At 42.4% G+C, this 20900-nt stretch overlaps 1 protein-coding gene across 1 annotated transcript; it reads right to left on the bottom strand.

Annotated features, from left to right (window-relative positions):
- Window positions 1–1741: 1741 nt before the first annotated feature.
- Window positions 1742–12319, bottom strand: allc (allantoicase). The gene is made up of 11 exons (XM_074616367.1): window positions 12153–12319; window positions 9953–10003; window positions 9468–9555; window positions 5715–5834; window positions 5320–5399; window positions 4891–5023; window positions 4658–4813; window positions 4445–4518; window positions 3485–3593; window positions 3283–3401; window positions 1742–2128 (listed from the first exon to the last, which is right to left on the bottom strand). The coding sequence occupies exons 1-11, from the start codon at window positions 12240–12242 to the stop codon at window positions 1949–1951; spliced, it is 1200 nt and encodes a 399-aa protein (XP_074472468.1). The 5' UTR covers window positions 12243–12319; the 3' UTR covers window positions 1742–1948.
- Window positions 12320–20900: the final 8581 nt, after the last annotated feature.

Here is a 20900-nt window from a genome sequence, read left to right on the forward strand (position 1 = left end):
AAGCTCAGCGCTGTTGAGTGGCTGACCCTGGAGGACGGGGGGATGGAGACACATGAACTCTGTCTTCAGCAGGACGTCGATCCTGTTCATGTTAGCCTCCTTTACTTCATGTTTTATGTCTTCCTTTACTTTCTCCGTTTACGCCGTAAGAGGCGATAAGAGACTTATAGCGATGTTGATTTGACTTTTCCTGAAATTGGTCTGAACAAGGATCGTGGACGAGGAGGGCTTCGATGCAGACGAGGTTAATTCAGTTCTCTATTTCAGCGGGGGGAGGCTGAGGTTGATTAAAGTTGACCTTGAGTGGTGAGGAAGACTGAGAACACCGGCAGACGGAGGCGAAGACTAAAGGAAATCAATGAGCAGCAGATCAATGACTACTTGATTATTTTATCACTAATTTCTGAAGAAGAAGAAGAAGAAGAAGAAGAAGAAGAAGAAGACGAAGAAGAAGACGAAGGTCGAGACGTCACTGATCCTCTGAATCGGTTATTTCAGGTTATTAATTGAGGAGAAATGTTCAGCTGACCGACGGAGGAGATCCAGCCGATAAACTGAAAATCTAAATGAATGAGACACAGAGGGGATTGTGGGTAAATGTTTGGGCTACTCAGGGTCCGACTGCTGAAAGGCTGAAAGGACACAAAGAGAAATATGAAGTTTATTAAATAGCTTCTTTTTAAAGGTTTTTAAAACAAAAACATTTTTTTTTATCTCTCCAAATGCGCTTGTATAGTTTTTATTTTCAATTTTATTTTAGTTTCATATACCTCTTATTATTTATTTATTTGTATCTATCTGTACTTATTCTTATTTCTTTCTATTTTACTTATTTCGTACTGCTGCAACAACAGAACTTCCTCTCTGGGGATCAATAAAGGTTTATTTTATCTTCTACTCTGACTGAAGCCCTGAAAGGCAAGCGAGAATGTGTTTTTCTGTTTTTCATTTTCTAAGTCTGATCTAAATTATTTTCTATCCTTTCTAAGTTTGTTTTTTTTCCTGTGAAACCAGTGGGAAAAAAATTTTTTTTTTGCAATGCAATACCGTTGAAACGGTTTATACGTACCTTGTGTTTAGAGTGCATGGAGAAATTAAAACTCACCTGGAAGAAAACCTGAATGCTCAGTTCTATTTAGAAGATGGGGTAGTGGTGCCCTCTGATGGTTAAAATAAGTATTACAACAACAAATACTAATTTTCTTCCACCTGCTTTCATTAAGAGGCAAAACTAAAAAAAAAAAGTTTTCACACAGAGGCAAAAAAGAAGAAGAATCAGCCTAAAAAGAACCAAAGAAACAAAAAAGCACCTGTTTTCACACAGAGGTAAAAATAGGTAACTTAAAAAAATCAGCCTAAAAATAAAAATAAAATAAAATAAAAATTCACCTGTTTTCACACAGAGGTGACAAAAAGAAGTAACTTAGATAAATCAGCCTAAAAAAATGCACCTGTTTTCACACAGAGGCAAAAAAGTAACTTGGAAAAATTTGCATATTTTTTTCACACAGGAAGAAAAAGTAACTTAATGAAATCTGCCTAAAAACAATTTTTTTTGTAGACCTGTTTTCACACGGATGTAAAGAAAAACAAAGAAACTTAGAAAAATCAGCCTGAAAGAAAAAAGAATTTCACTTATTTTCACACAGGAAGAAAAAGTAACTTAGAAAAATTATCCTGAATTTTTTATTTCCAGCTGTTTCACAGAAAAAAAAGAAAAAGAAGGACCTTAGACACATCATCCTGGTAAAACATTTATTTTCACCTGTTCTTAAGTCGTAAGTCAGGAGAGAAAATAATTTGGATCAGACTCAGAAAATGGATCACCAGAAAAAAAAAAAAAGTTCTCGCTTGCCTTTCAGGGCTTCCATAGAACGTCATTAAACACAGAAACTTTACATCCTCTCTGTGTTTGATGTTCAGTGATGGACGTCGGGTGTTCGGAGCATCACAGTTTGGACGCCGGCCTCTTCTGATTGGCCGGAGCTGCACTGACGGGCGTAGGTCGACCCCAAAGGCGGAGCCGGCTGACCCCTCCGTCAGGGCTGATGATGAGGCGAACGTGGCTGACAGGTGAGCTGAGAGCGAGCTCGGCCTCGCTGTAGAGATGTCTGTGATGAGGACGCAGCTGCAGACACAAACACAGGAAGCAGTTTATATACTAACCTGAGAAACATCCTCTGATGATGTTCAGGACTCATTGTTTGAGCTGAAAGCTGAAAAACTAAACTTTTATTGTTATACGAGTAACGCAGATTTATAAATGTTAAGGTTGAACTACGGAGGCCCTGAGAGCTCAACGTGCTGCAAATAGAGAAAAGACAAACAAATACAGAAATGCGCTGCAAGGAGCTCACATGACACGATGGAAACTGTTTCCAGGGGACACTAAAAAGTGATGCACACGGCCTGGACAGCTAGCACATCCTCACTCCCAACTCGTCAAATACCGCCGCTTGGTCAACGCCCCTCGGCATTGGAGATCGACGCATGGGGTACCCCTCTAGCGTTACTTTTGGATGGACCAGGGACGGCGTGTCAATATACGCTCGTTACATGCATAGTGTCCTTTCAAAATAAACTTCCGTTTTCACAGGAAGTTGGGTTTAGGCAACACAACCACTTAGTTAGGGTTAGGAAACGGTCGTGGTTGACGTTAACTTCACTGACTAGTGACTAGAGTTAGGGTTAGGGACTCATGGGACTGACGATACTAGCGACTCACAGGGCTGGCGATATTAACGACTCACGTAACTAGGGACTAACGGGATTCATGGGATTCATGGGATTCGTGGGGCTGACGATACTAACGACTCAGGTGACAAAATAAGTAAACGTTACTTTTAGTTTCAGACGGGACATGAACAGCGATCTCCTGGTGAACGTCTGGTGTTTTTCTATCCCCCCCAACCTCCTCCCTGCGCGGTGTTTGTTGCTCTCTATACTTCCTGGTTCACAATTACGTGGATTAAATACAAAATGTTTTTTTGGGATATATATATATATAGTATATATATATATATACTATATATATATATACTGTATATATACTGTATATGAATTACAGTGCATTCGTTTTTGCAGGTAAAGCTACGAACTGTGGTTGAGAACAGCCTGAAACGTTCGTCTGTTGTTGTTGGTAAAGTTATCTGTGAGGAAAAGAGGAGATGTTTCCAGATCCGTGAGTTACTGGAAGAACGCTTCCTCTGATTGATCCATCCGCCTGCACATGGAGCTCTACATTCAAACAAACTGACTGGGATATTCACGGATATTACGTACTTTCTGAGGGGGAAGAAGGACCTGCCATTTCCCAGAATTCCACCTGGTCTTGATGCACTGAGCTTCCTCCTCAGGGGTCAAAGAACAACCCTCGATCCTGCAGGAGTCCGGGAAGTTACCTGGATGGGAACCCGCGGGTTATTTTCTTCTGCTCATCAAGAAATTCATTTTAAAGAAAAAACCAGCAGGTGTGTGTGAGGACCTTTGAAGTGGTTGGTGTCGACCTCGACGCTGCTGATCACTCCAGGATGACCGAGGCGAAACACCGCCCACTCCCAGCCCGGGACCTGCAGGATCCCTCGCTGGTCCACCTGCAACCCAGCCAGCAGGGAGACATTTAAAGGACCAGTGTGTAACATTTCAGGGATCTATTGGCAGAAATATAATATTCATAACTATGTTTTCATTAGTGTATAATCAGCTGATAATAAGAATCGTTGTGTTTTCGTTAGCTTAGAATGAGCCATTTATATCTACATAGGGAGCGAGTCCTCTTCACGGAGGCCGCCATGTTGCTCCGCCAGACCGGACAAACCAAACACTGGCTCTAAAGAGAGCCGTTCACGTTTTTACGTTTCTTGAAGGCCACCGTAGTTCTCTGTGAAACTGCGGCAACGTGAGCCGCAGAGTGCTAAACCGTGGTATGGTACATGAGTCATGTGAGTCATTAGTATCGTCAGTCACGTGATTCACGTGAGTCATGTGAGTCGTTAGTATCGTCAGTCACGTGAGTCACGTGAGTCACGTGAGTCGTTAGTATCATGATTCACGTGAGTCATGTGAGTCGTTAGTATCATGATTCACGTGAGTCATGTGAGTCGTTAGTATCGTCAGTCACGTGAGTCACGTCAGTCACGTGAGTCGTTAGTATCATGTCACGTGATTCATGTGAGTCGTTAGTTTCGTGAGTCACGTGAGTCATGTGAGTCGCTAGTATTTTGTGGAAATAAGTCACTTTTGGGAAATGTGAGGACATTTTTAGAAACTGAGTAAAAGTAAGGACATTTTGGAAAGAGGGAATATTTTTAAATAATAAATAATAATGTTAGGACATTTTGTCCCCTCCTTACGTCCTGAAAGGTCAGTTCAAGCTTTCTTTCACAGTTACAGTCAGAATTAGGTTCATGTTAATGTTAATGTGGAGGTCAGTGTTTGTTTAGACCTTCAGGTGTTTGGGTCTGTCCAGTCGGCGGGCCGTTTCCCAGCCGTCGGCCATGTTGACAGCTCGGCCGAGACCTGCAAACGCATCACACCAGTGTCACCAGACCACCCACCCAGAAGCTGACAATGCCATGAATAATAAATAAATCGTAATTTCCAATGACAACAATAAACATAAAAAGTAAAGGCAGAAATTATTGGTGCTGATTCCAACCAATCATGTTGCGTGGATGCCCAAAGTGGGCGTCGCTGTAGCCGAGGCAGACTCCCCCATTGGTCAGAGCCACCAGGTCGACGTCTTGGTGGGAGGAGACAGACGACCAGTCTCTCTGCCCGACGCCGTACACCCGCAGCCTGGATATCCCTCCATCTGATGACACACATATACTCTATTAGTAGTAGTAGTAGTAGCAGTGGTAGTATTTGATAACATGTGTGTATGTGTACCTGGGTGCATGTTGAGGCGCAGGTGTGTGACTCGGTTGTTGAAGGTGACCTTGAATGAGTTGTGGCCGCAGTCGGAGTATCCAGGCTTCAGCTCCGACACGCACACCAGCTCAGGCCACGCCTCCGAGCCCAGCTGTCAATCAAACCACACGTCGCACGTCAATCAAACCGCACGTCACACGTCGACCACATCGCACGTCACACGTCAATCAAACTGCACGTCACACGTCACACGTCAATCAAACTGCATGTCACACGTCAATCACACCACACGTCAATAAAAAACACGTCACACGTCAATCAAACCGCACGTCACACGTCAATCAAACCGCACGTCACACATCAATCAAATGTACGTGACACGTCAATTACGTCACACGTCAATCACATCGCACGTCACACGTAAATCAAACCACATGTCAGTGTTACCTTGGCGACAGCAGCCAGCTGACTGTCAGAGGCAGCCATGCCGGTCCGGTCTCCCTCCAGAGTTAAGGTGGGCGGTTCGTCTGGTGAAGAACACGTAAATATTAATGTTAGTTACTGAGTCGTTAGTATCGTCAGTCACGTGAGTCACGGAGTCGCTAGTCACGTGAGTCATAAGTATCATCAGCCACGTAAGTCATTTGAGTCGCTAGTCACTTGAGTCGTTAGTATCGTCAGTCACGTGAGTCGCTATTCACGTGAGTCGCTATTCACGTGAGTCGTTGGTATCATTAGTCTTGTGAGTTGTTAGTCACAAGACTAATGATACCAACGACTCACTCGTTAGTATCGTCGGGTCATACTTTAGGAGATATTTGAGTATCAGTAACAGTTTGTACCCAGACAGCCGGCCTGGATGGAGACGTAGGGCGAGTGGTTTCCAGTGAAGAAGGACGTGTCGACGTCGAAGCCGTAGATCAGCCCCGGTACTCCCAGCTGGATGATGCACCAGTCATGACCTCCACAGAAAGTTACATAGAAAAAGTGAAAAAGTATGTTTTTGTTGTGTTGACCTCAAAATTAAACAGATGAATAAATGTATATGCCCAAAGATTCATTAGATGCTGTAGGTCAGGTTACATTTAATATAAAAGAGCTTCTTAATGAACTCTTGACATCCAGGTAGTTTTTCTTTTTCTTGATAAATTGATCAATATTAGTTTATTGCAGATATATTCACGTCTCCATTACACAGTTTGTCCACCAGAGGGCTCTGACCAGTTGATTTTTTCACTGTAAACCTATCTGGGTCTCTAAATGTAAGGGTCTTAATCAGGAGTATTATGTGTTACAGGGACTGTTTGTAACTTTTTACACGTATAAATCACCCGGGTTGGTGTCCTATGCGCGCTCGCATATGTGCGCTCGCGTGTGGCTACGCTGTTCAGACTCAGACTCCAACACAAACTACACGGAAGCACCAAAACCTCAAAGTTATATCTAGTGAAGGCGTCTTGCAAAACAGTGTTGACCACGGTCCGAAGACGCGGGGGACACCGCAGCTTTGGTCTCCAGGACCGGAGTTTCTGCTGTACTCTACTCCTCTGCCTGCTTGCCTTCACTCAACTCGCTCCACCTCTCACGTTCATGCTGCTCACTCCACACTGCAGAAGAGTTAGTAGCTCTGAGAATATCTAGTGAATGTACAGTGGACGTTTGTGCAGAAATAACTGCTGCAGCTCCTCCAGACCAACAGAGGTTTCCCGTGTCTTGTGAAGTGACGGGGCTCCGCAGAGAGAAACGTTATCGTCTCCGACCAAAACTCCGGTGTCTCCCCTGTTCCCTCCGGCCGCGGTCGGGAGGCTGAAGCAGGAAAAGCCAACACTAGGATCAGCAGTGATTCATGGAGAGACCTTCGTCTGGTCAGCTAACATTACTGCCAAGCAGCTGAAATATAGAGTGATATTGTGCTTTTAGATGACGTGTGTCGCCTCACTGTTTTGAGCGATGCTCGTTCATGTCTATTTAGAGCGAGCAAGCGCGAGCAACAGGACGCTGACTTTCGTTGACTTAACGGCCACAGGTGTCGCTGTTAACAAGCATTTCTGATTCTTACAAACAGTCCCTTTAATGTTATAAATAGTAACATCTATTACACTTTTTATTTTACATTATATTATGTATAATGTATAACAATACTATATTACTACTATATTATTATTATCATGTTTTTATGTAATAATATATCATAGTTTTCTCTTTTATTTCTACGACATATACTTAGTATAGTACTGTATTATTATTGTATAGTGTGTCTATATTACGTATACTGCACATTTATTATAGACTAAATGCTTGTTGGCAGTTGCGGGTAAAATTGGCAGGCCATCCGTTACTTTGGCAGACAGTAAAAAATGTTAGGGGAGGGAATAGAGAACCGGTTCCTACTTGTCCGATTCCTTGGTATCTCAAGCCTCAGTGACTACTGATTCCTCTGTATTGATAACATTCCACAGTATGCACAATGACGCATAAGCACGTTGTATCATGTTTCAGTTTGTTTTGGACCGGAGACACTGCCTGAGGGACGCACCCTTTTTTCCTTGATAATGCAACACTGTGAACAACAAACCTGTTGGCCAGGAGGAGAGTTAGTAACGTTACCTGTTAGCAGCCGGTGGGCAGCACAGTCCTGCTTGGTTAAATAACAGATCTACTAATGTTAATGGAGGTGCCATTAGACACATGAGGCATTAGGCAGTTGTTATTATTATGAGGCGTTATCGTCGTGTTCAAATGTAACCTCGTAAAATTACGTTTTTGGCGAGAAACTTGAATAAATCCAGTTGTTTGAAGGAGATGTTTTCACAGCAGCATAAAATAGATAATAGAGAGGGAATTACAGTATGACCTGTTTAACATCCTAACACTAGCTCTCAACAGCTTGCCAAGATTTTTCTAATCAAAGCAAATATTTAAATAATCATAATCATTTGAATTGTGTGTTTTTATGCAAACAACCCCTATAGATGACAATAACAAAGTACAGTACAGTACTGTGTACAGTACCCTCCCTGCACCGAAAAATAAGGCTCCCCGGAAGCCACGGTGTAATTTGAATATTGTAATTTACCATGCATATAATGTTTTTTGTGTAAAACATATTGAACATTGAATGACATCAGATCTAAGATGTTATTATACACGTAGTTGGGGATATATAGCGTTCCACGTGCCCTTCCGTCCGTCCGTCCGTTTGCGTGTCACATTTTCGTGTCCGTAGCAGAACTCGAAAACTATTTAATTTAGGAACTTCAAATTTGGCATGATGGTTGACAGTGTGGTCTAGTTGTGCCTTTTGGGGGTTAGAAGTCCACGGTGCCCAAACCTTTTTGAGATTTTCCAAAATGGCAAAACCTTTGGTCTTACTTTAGTAGGGATCAAGCAGTGAGCGGGGGTATGTGAGCCATGCTCACTTTTGCTTTGTTCTTTCATTTGGCGCAGAGATTTCAAAAGTGGCAGATACAATTTCTGAGTGGCAGACAAAAAAAAAAGGTACTTGTCTGCCACAGTGGCAGGCAATGAAAAAAGTTCATTTCAGACCCTGCTCATAGGTCATGGCTGCTGGAGTCGGACTACTTGATGTCTTTTGCACAAATAATTGCACAGTTCACTCAGAAGCTATAATCTAAAATATTGTAATGTATATATTGTACTTTTTTAGTGTCACCTCTGCACTTTATTTATTCTGTATTTTATTTTATTTGTATTTATTTCAAATAGTTCTTTATCTGTTTTCTTAGCTTCCAGCTGGTCTCTGAAGACTTATCTTAAAACCATGAGCTATTTTCCATTCAATTTCAATTCAATTTATTTTTGTATAGCGTCAAATCACAACAGAAGTTATCTCAAGACGCTTTATATATGGAGCAGGTCTTAGACCGTACACCATAGAGTACACCATCCAAAGTTTAAAGAGAAGGTTTGGGCTCTCGATGGTATTATATTCCTGCAACATAAACCCCTGATGTTTGTGCCCTACTAAACTGTCCAGTCAGACCAGTTTGGCTGTGAAATCAGTCTTGTTCAGATGTATTCATTCGTAGACATATTCATACATTAATAATTATACTGTCTGTCACTTGACTCTTGGTGCATGGTACATTTTATATTTCTCAAATCAGTAATTTGTGTTTTTTTTCTACACTATGTTTTCATTGCTTTGTGCTTATGGCTTAAAAAGTGCTCAGCAAATAAAAGTTATTGTTATTATTAATATCACTCCATATATTGATATCAGTCTTTAAAATCCCCTATACATTGATATTAAAAAGTAAGCAATCAGGAAAGATTTGTTAAAGGTTTTTGTGTTTTTTCATCTTCCATTAATGGCTCACTTAAATTATTTTAAGTTTTTTTGCCATTATTAAAGTGAGATTCATGTAAATGTACGCCTATTTTGACATTTATTGTGGCGAGCAGAGCTAGTTTAAATTAAACCGTTCGTACAAACTGTGAGCACGCTACAGTTTGAACATAATTCACTTTGTGTATTCACATATGTCCAAACTGAAAGTATTAAAAAAAGGAAAACAACACACTGTATTCTGGGTGAATTTAACTGAACAGGAGAGTTTGTTTCTAACACTTACCCGTTATTCTCTTTCTCCTTGTCTCCCATCCGTCCATCCACTTTCCAAACTCAGTGAAGGCAGAGGCGATGAACTGCGGCGGCTCTCTCTGTATGAACATACAGTCATTACATGTTGGAGGACGCTTAATATATACAGGACTAACAAGGACAAACCAGCTGCTGTTCAGTTAACGAACAAGTACTCTATCCTTCTCCCACCATATACTCACTAGAGAACCAAATGTGTATTAATCCGCCGCTGAAAGTAGTCCCCAACAAAGTCAGTATTTCCTCCTGTTTGTTTGATAATAACTACGAGATTACTGATGAAACTATACGTGTTTTTAACGTTCTCAGCAGGAACCAATGGGCTTGGAGATGAGAGACACAGACAGGAAGTCAGTGTTGAGAGACGGACTAACATGTTGTTGAACAAGAGAGTGAAACAACTGTGTAACATCAAGTCAAACGTTGTTGTGTGTTGTCCTGAAGGTGGATCATTACCTTCAGCAGGTTGGCAGCAGGAGCGAACCACTCATCTGTAGCAAAAACAACCTGATAGAAACAACAAACAACAAAACACAAGACCTGAAAATATGGACAATACATCATCCTAATGTAAAGTTAAAGCTGCACTAATGAATATTTTAAAGGAATAGTTCACCATGATAGAATATAGACCCTTTTTGTGTCGACGTCATGATGACATCACGATGTTAGCTGGAGGCAAAACAAAGGAAAGACTGGAGGCTAACACTAGCAGTGGGCTAAAGTTACACATCTAAAATGTCATCTTGCTGTGATGTTGGGCGCCAGAATCCAGATATCACAGACATCTGAGATGACAAACTGTGATTCGAGGCTCTAGCGAGCTACAATATCGAAGAAACGTTTCAGAGATGGAGAGCAGCCAATAGCTCACGACTGCGATTAGCAACCTTTCTCTCCATCTCTGAAACGCTTCACCGATATTGTACGACTCTCTTTCTGACTGACTTTACTGAAGGATAGTTAACTATAGGCATCCAAAGATTTAGACGCCCTCAATTTATCTTTACAGCGCTGCCGTTGGCCACCAGCCCGCTGGTCGGACGGCTACTTAGCTAGCTTAGCATCCGCCACGCTGTCATGCAACACAGAAAAGGAGCCGAACAAATGTCCCTCATCTGGAGATAGCACTGTGCTTTCCTACGCTGTGACCAGAGTGTGAGGATGAAGCATTAACATGTTAAATTTGACTCATTTAGCGACTGGCTAGTTAGCTAGCTACCTCGCTAATTCCACCGTGCTACAGAAAATGAGCCGAACAGCGGACAGCGCCGGGTCACGGCCCTCTGCCTCACTCCTCGCCGCTAGGAGACGACTTCACCGGGAGGAGAGCAGGCGTTAGCTAACTAACGTTATCCAGTCGTCTCCTCCTCCTGCAGTAATCTCCAGCGGCGTAGGGGTCGGCTAATCTGGTCCCGTTGGTTAATGTTAACTTTCTCAACTAACACTGGTGATCCTGGAGAGTGAGTGACGGCACATACTGAGAGAAACTAGGATTTATTCAGCCATTGTTAAAAAAAACAAGCCAACAGTACTTAGCCAGCGTTAAAGGGACTGTTTGTAACTTTTTACAGGTATAAATCTACCGGGTTGGGATCCCATACGCGCTCGCGTGTGGCCGGCATCTCTGCTCCTCTGCCTGCTTGCCTTCACTCACACATCGCGCGCGTTCTCGCTGTCTCGCTCCACCTCTACTAGACGTTCATGCGCGCACACTCCACACTGCAGAAGAGTTAGTTTAGCTCTGAGAATATCTAGTGAATGTTCAGTGGACGTTTGTGCAGAAATAACTGCTGCAGCTCCTCCAGACCAACAGAGGTTTCCCGTGTCTTGTGAAGTGACGGGGCTCCGCAGAGAGAAACGTTATCGTCTCCGACCGGGTGCCGGTGTCTCCCTGCGGGCGCGGTCGGGAGGCGATAACGTTTCTCTTCCTGCTTCAGGCCCGGCACCGACCCGCTTTTCCTGCTGAAAAGCCAACACTAGGATCAGCAGTGATTCATGGAGAGACCTTCGTCTGGTCAGCTAACATTACTGCCAAGCAGCTGAAATGTAGAGTGATATTGTGGTTTTAGCTGACGTGTGTCGCCTCACTGTTTTGAGCGATTCTCGTTCATGTCTATTTAGAGCGAGCAAGCGCGAGCAACAGGACGCTGACTTTCGTTGGCTTAATCGCCACAGGTGTCGCTGTTAACAAGCATTTCTGAAAGTTACAAATAGTCCCTTTAACTAACGTGTTCAGAGAATTATTCTGCCTCCACTTAACGCTCCGCCCCCAAAACACCTCACCATGTTTACTAACAGAAAAGGAGTCTATTCACTCTCATGTCTGTACGGTAAGTATGTAAGTACAGCCGGTTAGCTGAGCTTAGCACAAACACTAGAAACATGAAGCAGGCTGACCTCTAGGTTGGGAACCACTGGACTAAACTAACTGTATATTAAACGAGCTCCAGCAGCTACTGATGCATCAGTATGAACTATCTAATGTCACATAGAATCAGACAAACAGCTGCATGACATTATATTTTACATTATTAAAATATCTGTGCACATATCTGGATTAAATGTGCTGGTTGTTGTTTACCTCATTATTATGTGTGCATTAGTTAATCAATCTATCTGAATGTATTTCTGCTTGTATGTTACAGTGACTCACCTTCCCACCGACCGCCTCACAGGCCAGATCATTAAACTGCAGGAAGTCGGGCTCTGCTGTTTCCTTCACCGCTGCTCTCCTCTCTGCCATGGTGAGATTCTACTGAGGTTTCTACTGAATAGAAATGTTGAAGCAGCTGCTCGCTCTGCTGAAGCCTGAAGAATCGATCGGAGAGGTTCATCGGCTGCTCGGTCACTGACTGCAGGCTATTCATTTACCCAGGTCATAGAGTAGTACACTGTTAAAGCTATTACAAGTGTACTTGTACTTTTTTGTGCTTAATTTAAAGTATATTTAACATGTACTTTTAAAAAGTGTACTTCAAAATAGATGTCATTAAGTTCAACTTCAATCTACTAAAAATAAATATACTAATTCTGCAATACTTACAGTGGTATTATAGTGTATTTATAAAAGTGTACATTATTATAAGTGTATTGTAAATTATACAAAAGTGTAATTGTAAAAAGTATACTTAATTTCAAATATTTTAGTGTACTTGTGAAAAGTATACTTATTTAAAAGTTATTTATAATACACTATTTTTATGTTTTATTAAAGGGACTATTTGTAACTTTCAGAAATGCTTCTTAACAGCGACACCTGTGGCCGTGAAATCAACGAAAGTCACCGTCGGGCTCGCGCTTGCTCGCTCTAAATATACCTGAACGAGCATCACTCAAAACAGTGAGGCGACACACGTCAGCTAAAACCACAATATCACTCTATATTTCAGCTGCTTGGCAGTAATGTTAGCTGACCAGACGAAGGTCTCTCCATGAACATGATTTAGATCTGATCCTAGTGTTGGCTTTTCCTGCCTAAGTGCAGGCTGAAGCAGCGGGGCTCTGCAGCATGTCTCCCTGCTCTCTCCCCGCCCGCAGCCGGAGAGAGCAGGGGAGACACCGGCACCCGGTCAGTAACGAGAAGACAACGTAAAGCTCCGTCACTTCACAAGACACGGGAAACCTCTGTTGGTCTGGAGGAGCTGCAGCATTTTTTTTCTGCACAAACGTCCACTGTGCATTCACTAGATATTCTCAGAGTTAAACTAACTCTTCTGCAGTGAGTAGTGAGCGCGCGTTCACATCTAGAGGTGGAGCGAGCTGAGAACGCGCGCGCTCTCTGAGCGAAGGCAGGCAGGCAGAGTTGGAGAGGCAGCGGCCACATGCGAACGCGCATATGTGAGCGCGCATGTGTGACGACCCGCTACATTTATGCGCGTACAAAGTTACAAATAGTCCCTTTAAAGTGTACTATAATTTCACTTCATTAAAACGGTATTTAAGTATTCTTACAAAAAGTGCACTTTATTGTAAGTTAATTTAAGCTGTATTTCAGTGTACTTTGAAAAAGCATACTAAATTGCAAATACTTTTTGTGGTATTTTTGTGTACTTATGAAAAGTATGCTATTTTAAAGTAATTTGTAATACACTATTTTTTATGTTTTATTAAAGTGTACTATAATTTAACTTCATTAAAAGGGAATTTAAGTATGCTTACAAAAAGTGCACTTTAAATTCATTTAAACTGTATTTCAGTGTACTTTGAAAAAGTATACTAAATTGCAAATACTTATAGTGGTATTTTAGTGTACTTGTAAAAAGTATACTTATTTTAAAGTCATTTGTAATACACTATTTGTATGTTTTATTAGAGTGTACTAGAATTTCACTTAATTTAACCTGTATTCAGTTTTTCATCACTCGCCCAGCAAACCAATTACAGTTGAGACTGGTTTTCACGTCATGCTGACTCATTCCACCTTGACAGATCAAATGCACACAGACACCAGGACTGACGAGGAAGAGAGGAGCAGCTTCTTCTTCTGCCAGTGTTTCCTCGACACATGAAGGTGGAAGGTGTCTGTAAGTTGACCTGAGGTGAGTTCAACAGGATCCAACCAGAGGAATCTGTAAATGTTTGATCATTGGATCATTTTGATCACATTGTGCTGTATCACTCTTTATTACTCGGCGTTGTTGAATGCTCGATTCAGATTAATCACGGCGTTCTGCGGTCTGTTATGTATAACAGGTCTGTATAACGGTCTGTTATGTATAACAGACCGTTGTCATGGGCGCAGTTCTGTCGGACTCTGACGGACCGTTTTTGTGTCAAATTATTGACGGCATCACCCTGTAAGGGTTTCTTTCACAACAATGACCAGCTCGCTGTACATTATCCCTTACTTAACTTTCTTGATAATATTGAAAATATCTCTTTGAAATATTCTGTAGAATTTCTCTCTGATTTGAAGCACAATGATTTTAGAGAGATTTACATGTGATGTGGTTTGTGTTTCTCAAGTAGAATCAACGGCAGGGTTTTTTGGGTTAAATATTTCCTTATCCAATGTGAGGTTGCACTGTCAAGGACAGAGGGCGTTAAATTGACTTGTCTTGACTTGACTTGAGTGTCTGAACCGGTTGGAACTTGCATCAGTTTGACTGAGATTTATTTTTAACTGTTAAGACTCAAGAGAAATGTTAACTATACAAATCTTCCTAGATGAATCTGGTCAGTGTGTCTGATGGTCAGTAACGTGCTGTGAGATCTAGGGTCAGGTAGGCAGTCGCAGACCAGGACGCACACACATGTATCATGTGTCAGCAGGCGAGTACACAATGCAGTCTAAGAGAATCCTTCAAAATCAAGGTCGTAAAATACCATTACCAAACTTAAACAGTTACTCCATTACAGTCCCCATTACAACACTCTCCCAATAAGCTACATCTGATAACTGCAGTGCATTGTTTGTGTAAGAGAGACAAACAGACGGAGAAAGAGAGAGAGAGACAGCTCCATCGAGAGAGGGGAAAGAGAGAGAGAGAGAGAGAGCAAAAAGTTCACAACAAATAGGCTTATGCACAATAGTCTGCACAGATCCACGTATTCAAAATGTGCAACCTCTCTTCCCCATAATTCATGCCATCCACACAGTTATCCTGACATCAGCTATTTCAAATCAATAAACTTAACTTACAGCACAAGATCGCGATCTTTGGCCATGTACAATATTTCACAACGACCGCCGCTGTCGGGCCTAGGGGATGTTGGAGCCACGTCGCAAATCTGCGGAGCCCCAGTTAAGCCCCCTCAAGCATTTTAGTTGTTGTTTTTTATTTTTAAATAAAGAAATATGTAAAAGTTAATAACCAGACATACTGTTCCCAATCCGATCCCTGGCTGCGTGCTGTCCGGTGGTGGGAACATGGCTCAATTGTACTGATCTGGATTTGGATGGAAGACGATGCATGCATATTATGGGCCAGTCCGCCTATTTTAGCGATAAAAATATGATCGCTAAGATTGTGATAATAGCCAGCTCGTTTTACACAATATGTGCACAGTTGACAGGCATAGGGTAAATACACTTCTTATTATAGCTGCACTGTGGATATTATTCAGCACCTCTTCTGTTTGACCTGCCGGAAAACACTGTAGATGATGCCAAGTGGGAGGCTAAATAAGCATCCTTGCTGGCTAACAGGTGCAACAGTTCAATGAAATTCCCCCGGTTTGAGGAACTTGCACTCTCATTGTTCCCACGGAAAGCTAGCTCCTGTTTACCAATGAAACATACAGCATCTATGAGACATTTTAGGATTTCTCTATTTTTCTTTACTTTCTCATTGTGGATGCTAACGCTCAGCCGTCGTTGTTCATCCAAAGCTAGGTCGATTCTGTTGTGTCCCAATGTTTTCAGAGCAATCTTGCTCTGAATTGTGGACCACCGACTTTTCGTGCTTGGCTATCGCACAGGGCAAGTTGTTCGGCTCACAATATCCTGCATTAGTCCAGACCTTGTCGGTGGTACAGCCAAACAGCAAAAATGGGAAACATAACAGCTTGTTCGGTGTAGCACATCCACAGAGCCAATCCTTCCTTTTGCACCACTCGGTCTGAAAAGTACGAACAATTTTCTATCCCTTCCTTTGGCGAAGATCCGCTAGGTCAGGCATTGGTCTCCCGACCCTTAAAAGTTGACGCTTTTCTTCAGAAGAAAGCCGTGAAAATTGTTTTAGCTGCGATAGAGGTGTCATCATGTCGGTGAGCCCGCGCTTTAACTTGCTGTACGTACAAAGGAGCGGCCGGGAGGGTGTGTGTCAATTCACTAAAGCACCGTGAACGTAGAAGTGCAGCACTGGCATAGTACAGTTACGTTCAAAGGCAGCGTGCAGGGCTGTGCCTGCTCTGTGCTGGCAACGGCTACCTTACTGCCGCCCACAGGCAAGGCTAGCATACAACGCAAGGCTGAATAGCTTGTGCATCCTCTGCCTGGCCAGAAGATGGTGATGTTGATGTTGTAATTTTTATTAGGCTGTGAAAAGCACCAAATGCTGCCACATTCAAACCTATTGTAAAGTATCTGAAATCGAAAAATAAACCTAACATTAACTGAATAATTTCATTTTTGCTAATAGCCTTGGGTAGGTAGTGCCTACCCTGCCTACCCTTACTGCACACCACTGCTGATGGTGTAGTAACAGTGAAAAGCTATAGCCTACGGTGACCATATTTTCAAATCCCCAAACCGGGACACTTAAGTGTACCGCACGTTCTTGCACGCGCACGTCCACGCGCTAATATGCACGCACCATAGGCGTTTTCATCAGGATGGCTAACTTGGCGCACCTGTGGCGCACTTGAGCATGGAGTGGGATCAGAAAGAAGGTAGGTGGATGCATTAGAGGCTGTGATTGACAATCAGGGCTTATCACATTCACTACTTTCTCCCCCTTTAATAACAGGGCTATCCCCGTCATGACGCACTGACAGTTTGGGAGTCCTGTAGATAGTTTCCCTCAGAGGAAACGTATTGTTGTCTGGGCCTACGTACATTATTTTTCAACTTGTTTCGTCTCAGGCTATTATAATAGAAATTGTGGAGCTCAGACGACATTTTAGCCAGGATGGAGACACCGTCCGGGTGAAAGAACGGCCGGTCCTGAGGGAGTTATAAGAGGAGAGAAATGCCTGTTGATGCGCAGAAGGAACTGTGTAGAATAATTATTCAAAACGACATGTTTGATGTGCACATAAGCACGGAGGGTTCTGCGGATCAAAACTACACTTAATGTAACCAGCGGATATCAGTTGCGTCTGTGCGTAATTGTGGCTTGACCGCCTGCAACATCACTCTCTATAGAGACTGCAGCTGTGCTGGCTCTCTCTATACTTATCTCATGCGCAGAAATGAATAATGAGTGGAACATGATAAACGTCTATGTAAGTATAATTAGGGTTCAAGCCCCTGATTTGTTATTATTTGTTGTCTTATGCCGCGGCTAGAATGGCTGTGAGCTGGAATGAGCTAGAAACATGAAACTTGGCACAATAACTGGCAATGATGTGCAAATGCTTCTCAAGGAATATGACCACAATCGACCATATGGTGACGCTGTAATTAACGCCCAAAACGCGATTTTAAAAAGGACACGCCCCTCACACTGTAAGTCGGATTGACTTGAAATTTGACACACATGTCCAGCTCCATGTGTTCTACATAAAAGCCTCTTGGACAAGTCCGCCTGACTAGATTTTCTGCCATTTTGGATTTTTTGAAAAACACATTTTTTTTTTTTTTTTTTTTAAAGTTATTTTTTTGGAGAGATTTTTCAAGCATTTTTATTGATAGGACAGTGGATAGAGTGTTGGTAAGGGGGAGAGAGAGGAATGACATGCGGAAAGGACCACAGGCCGGATTCGAACCCGGGTCCACCGCTGCTAGGACACAGCCTTGGCAATACATGGGCGCTCGCTCTACCGACTGAGCTAACCAGCCGCCCAGAAAAACACATTTTTGACATCTCCTCCTAAACCGTAGGTCTGATTGGTACCAAATTTTCTGTGGATCATTATTGGACTAAGTTTATCTAGAGTTGAATAAAGCTTGTTGATATCTCGTTGCATTTTGAAGATGTTGACCAACGAACTTTGCAGAGGGCGGGGCTTAGAAAGAAATTGACCATAATTCATTGACCATTAGTTGAATCATCATAAATCTTGTTAGATATTTTCACTATGTGTTTGGGAATAGGCGTACCAAAGCATTTTAATCTCAACCCATAGGGGGCACCACAAGTACCAAAAACATGTATCTCAAAACTTAGTGGACAGAATTTCACATGCTCTGGGGGTAAGTATTAACCAAGATCTGAAGTGTCATAATGATCGGTGCATGTGGGCGTGGCCTATTTAGCATTATATGCTAAATTATGCCTTTGCTCAATTTGCTGTGAGCTGGAACGACCTAGAGACATGAAACTTGGTACCATAACTGCACATGATGTCATAATGCTTCACATAAAATATGATCCAAATTGGCCACATGGTGGCGCTATAACAATTTCAAGGCCAGTCCCCTCACACCATAATTCCCATTGATTTGAAATTTGACAGACATGTGCTGCTGAATGTGCTCTACAAAAAGCCTCTTGGACCAATAAGGTCTGCCACCAAGATTTTCAGCCATTTTTGAAATTTTTGAAAAACACATTTTTGACATCTCCTCCTAAACCGCAGGTCCGATTGCTGCTAAATGTTCTGTGGCTCATTATTGGACCAGGCTCATCATAAGTTGTATTAAGCTTGTTGATATCTTATTTTGTTTTCAAGATATTGACCAATGAACTTTAAGAGGGCGGGGCTTAGCAGGAAATAGCCGTAATTCATTGACCATTAGTCCAATCATCATAAATCTGGGTAGATAATATCTTCAGTACATGTTTGGTAATAGACGTATCAAAGCAGTTTCAGCTCAACCCATAGGTGGCGCCACGACTACCAAAAACGTGTATCTCAAAACTTGGTGGACAGAATTTCACCAAATTTGGTGCACATACTCTGGGGGCAAGTATTAAACAAGATCTTAAGTGTCATATTGATTGGTGCATGTGGGCATGGTCTATTTAGCATATTATGCTATATTATGCCTTTGCTCAATTTGCTATGAGCTGTTACGAGCTAGAGTCATGAAACTTGGTACCATAAATGGCCATGAGGTCCTTGTGCTTCACATAAAATATGATCTCAATTGGCCATATGGTGGCGCTATCAATGACAGCCAAAAAAGTGGAAATTTTAAAAGCTGGCTCCCTCACACTTAAAGTCCGATTGACTTGAAATTTGACACACTTGTCCAGCTGAATGTGTTCTACAAAATAGCCTCTGGACCGCTAAAGTCAGCCTTCTAGATTTTCTGCCATTTTAAATTTCATTTTAAAAGTACACAACTATTATCAGCTACATTGCTTTAAAAAGCACAAAACAACTTATACCACTTATTAAAACGAGTGCTCATTATATTGTGCTTTACAAGGCGGACATAAAAATAATAAAGGATAGAACTCAATGCCAGATACACGCACATTTCAACATATATTTACAAACAAATATAAATAAATCATCACATGATCTGGAAACTGAATTATATTTCATTTTATTTTTTTATTCTCAACTTAATAACAGAGTGATCTGTGAGAGGAGCTGCTGATATACAGCAGTCAGCGAAAAAGGTTAGAAACTAACCAGAAATCTATTTTTGACTTTGCTGCATTATTTGGTTTAACTTCCTGTAAATTCAGTGAAGGCTGCTGCAAACTGTCCGACTTGACCGCAGCTTTACGTCACCGCCCCCCTGCTGCTGCTGCGAGGTGCAGTTCATCTCCAACGAGCCTTATATGGAAAACACCTGGCTGTCACCTGATCAAAGAGCTGATTGGCTCTTAGTTTTGACAGCAAACACCACGTGTTGTAGAAAGTCACAACTTTCTGTGTAATTCTAAGATTTAAAGGGACTGTTTGTAAGAATCAGAAATTGCTTGTTAACAGCGACACCTGTGGCCGTTAAGTCAACGAGAGTCAGTGTCCTGTTGCTGGCGCTTGTGCTCGCTCTACAGAGACATGAATGAGCATCGCTCAAAACAGTGAGGCGACACACGTCAGCTAAAACCACAATATCACTCTATATTTCAGCTGCTTGGCCGTAATGTTAGCTGACCAGACGAAGGTCTCTCCATGAATCAATGCTGATCCTAGTGTTGGCTTTTCCTGCCTCAGCCTCCCAACCACGGCCGGAGGGAACAGGGGAGACACCGGAGTTTTGGTCGGACGCCATAACGTTTGTCTCTGCGGAGTCCCGTCACTTCACAAGACACGGGAAACCTCTGTTGGTCTGGAGGAGCTGCAGCAGTTATTTCTGCACAAACGTCCACTGTACATTCACTAGATATTCTCAGAGCTAAACTAACTCTTCTGCAGTGTGGAGTGTGCGCGCATGCACGTGAGAGTGGAGCGAAAGAGTGAGAACGAGCGCGGTGTGTGAGTGAAGGCAGGCAAAGCAGGCAGAGGAGCAGAGGAGCAGAGTACAGCAGAGACTCCGGTCCTGGAGACCAAAGTTACGGTCTCCGACCGCGGCCAACACTGTTTAACAGACGGGCTTCACTAGATAGAACTTTGTGGTTTTGGTGCTTCCGTGTAGTTTGTGTTGGAGTCTTGTCTGAACAGCGTGGCCACACGTGAGCGCGCATGAGACATCGACCCGCAATGATTTATACGTGTAAGAAGTTACAAACAGTCCCTTTAACTTTTATTAATGATACTATTAAAGTCAGAGAGAGACGGAGAGTCTGTCTGTCAGCAACAAACACGTTTTACATTATTTATCGTCATTTCCATTCAGTCACATCTGAGGCTGATAATTCCTGAATATCGGGTTTGATATGAGTTACATCATTTACAT

Source organism: Sebastes fasciatus, chromosome 18 (assembly GCF_043250625.1).
Source record: "Sebastes fasciatus isolate fSebFas1 chromosome 18, fSebFas1.pri, whole genome shotgun sequence".
In the NCBI taxonomy this organism is placed as follows: Eukaryota; Metazoa; Chordata; class Actinopteri; order Perciformes; family Sebastidae; genus Sebastes; species Sebastes fasciatus.

Coding starts and splice junctions, on each gene's coding strand:
- allc (XM_074616367.1), bottom strand. CDS start 12,242: ATGGCAGAGAGGAGAGCAGCGGTGAAGGAAACAGCAGAGCCCGACTTC. Junction 5,835..9,467: donor AAGGAGAAAGAGAATAACGG/GTAAGTGTTAGA, acceptor CTTTCTGTGGAG/GTCATGACTGGTGCATCATC. Junction 5,024..5,319: donor AGCTGGCTGCTGTCGCCAAG/GTAACACTGACA, acceptor TTTGATTGACAG/CTGGGCTCGGAGGCGTGGCC.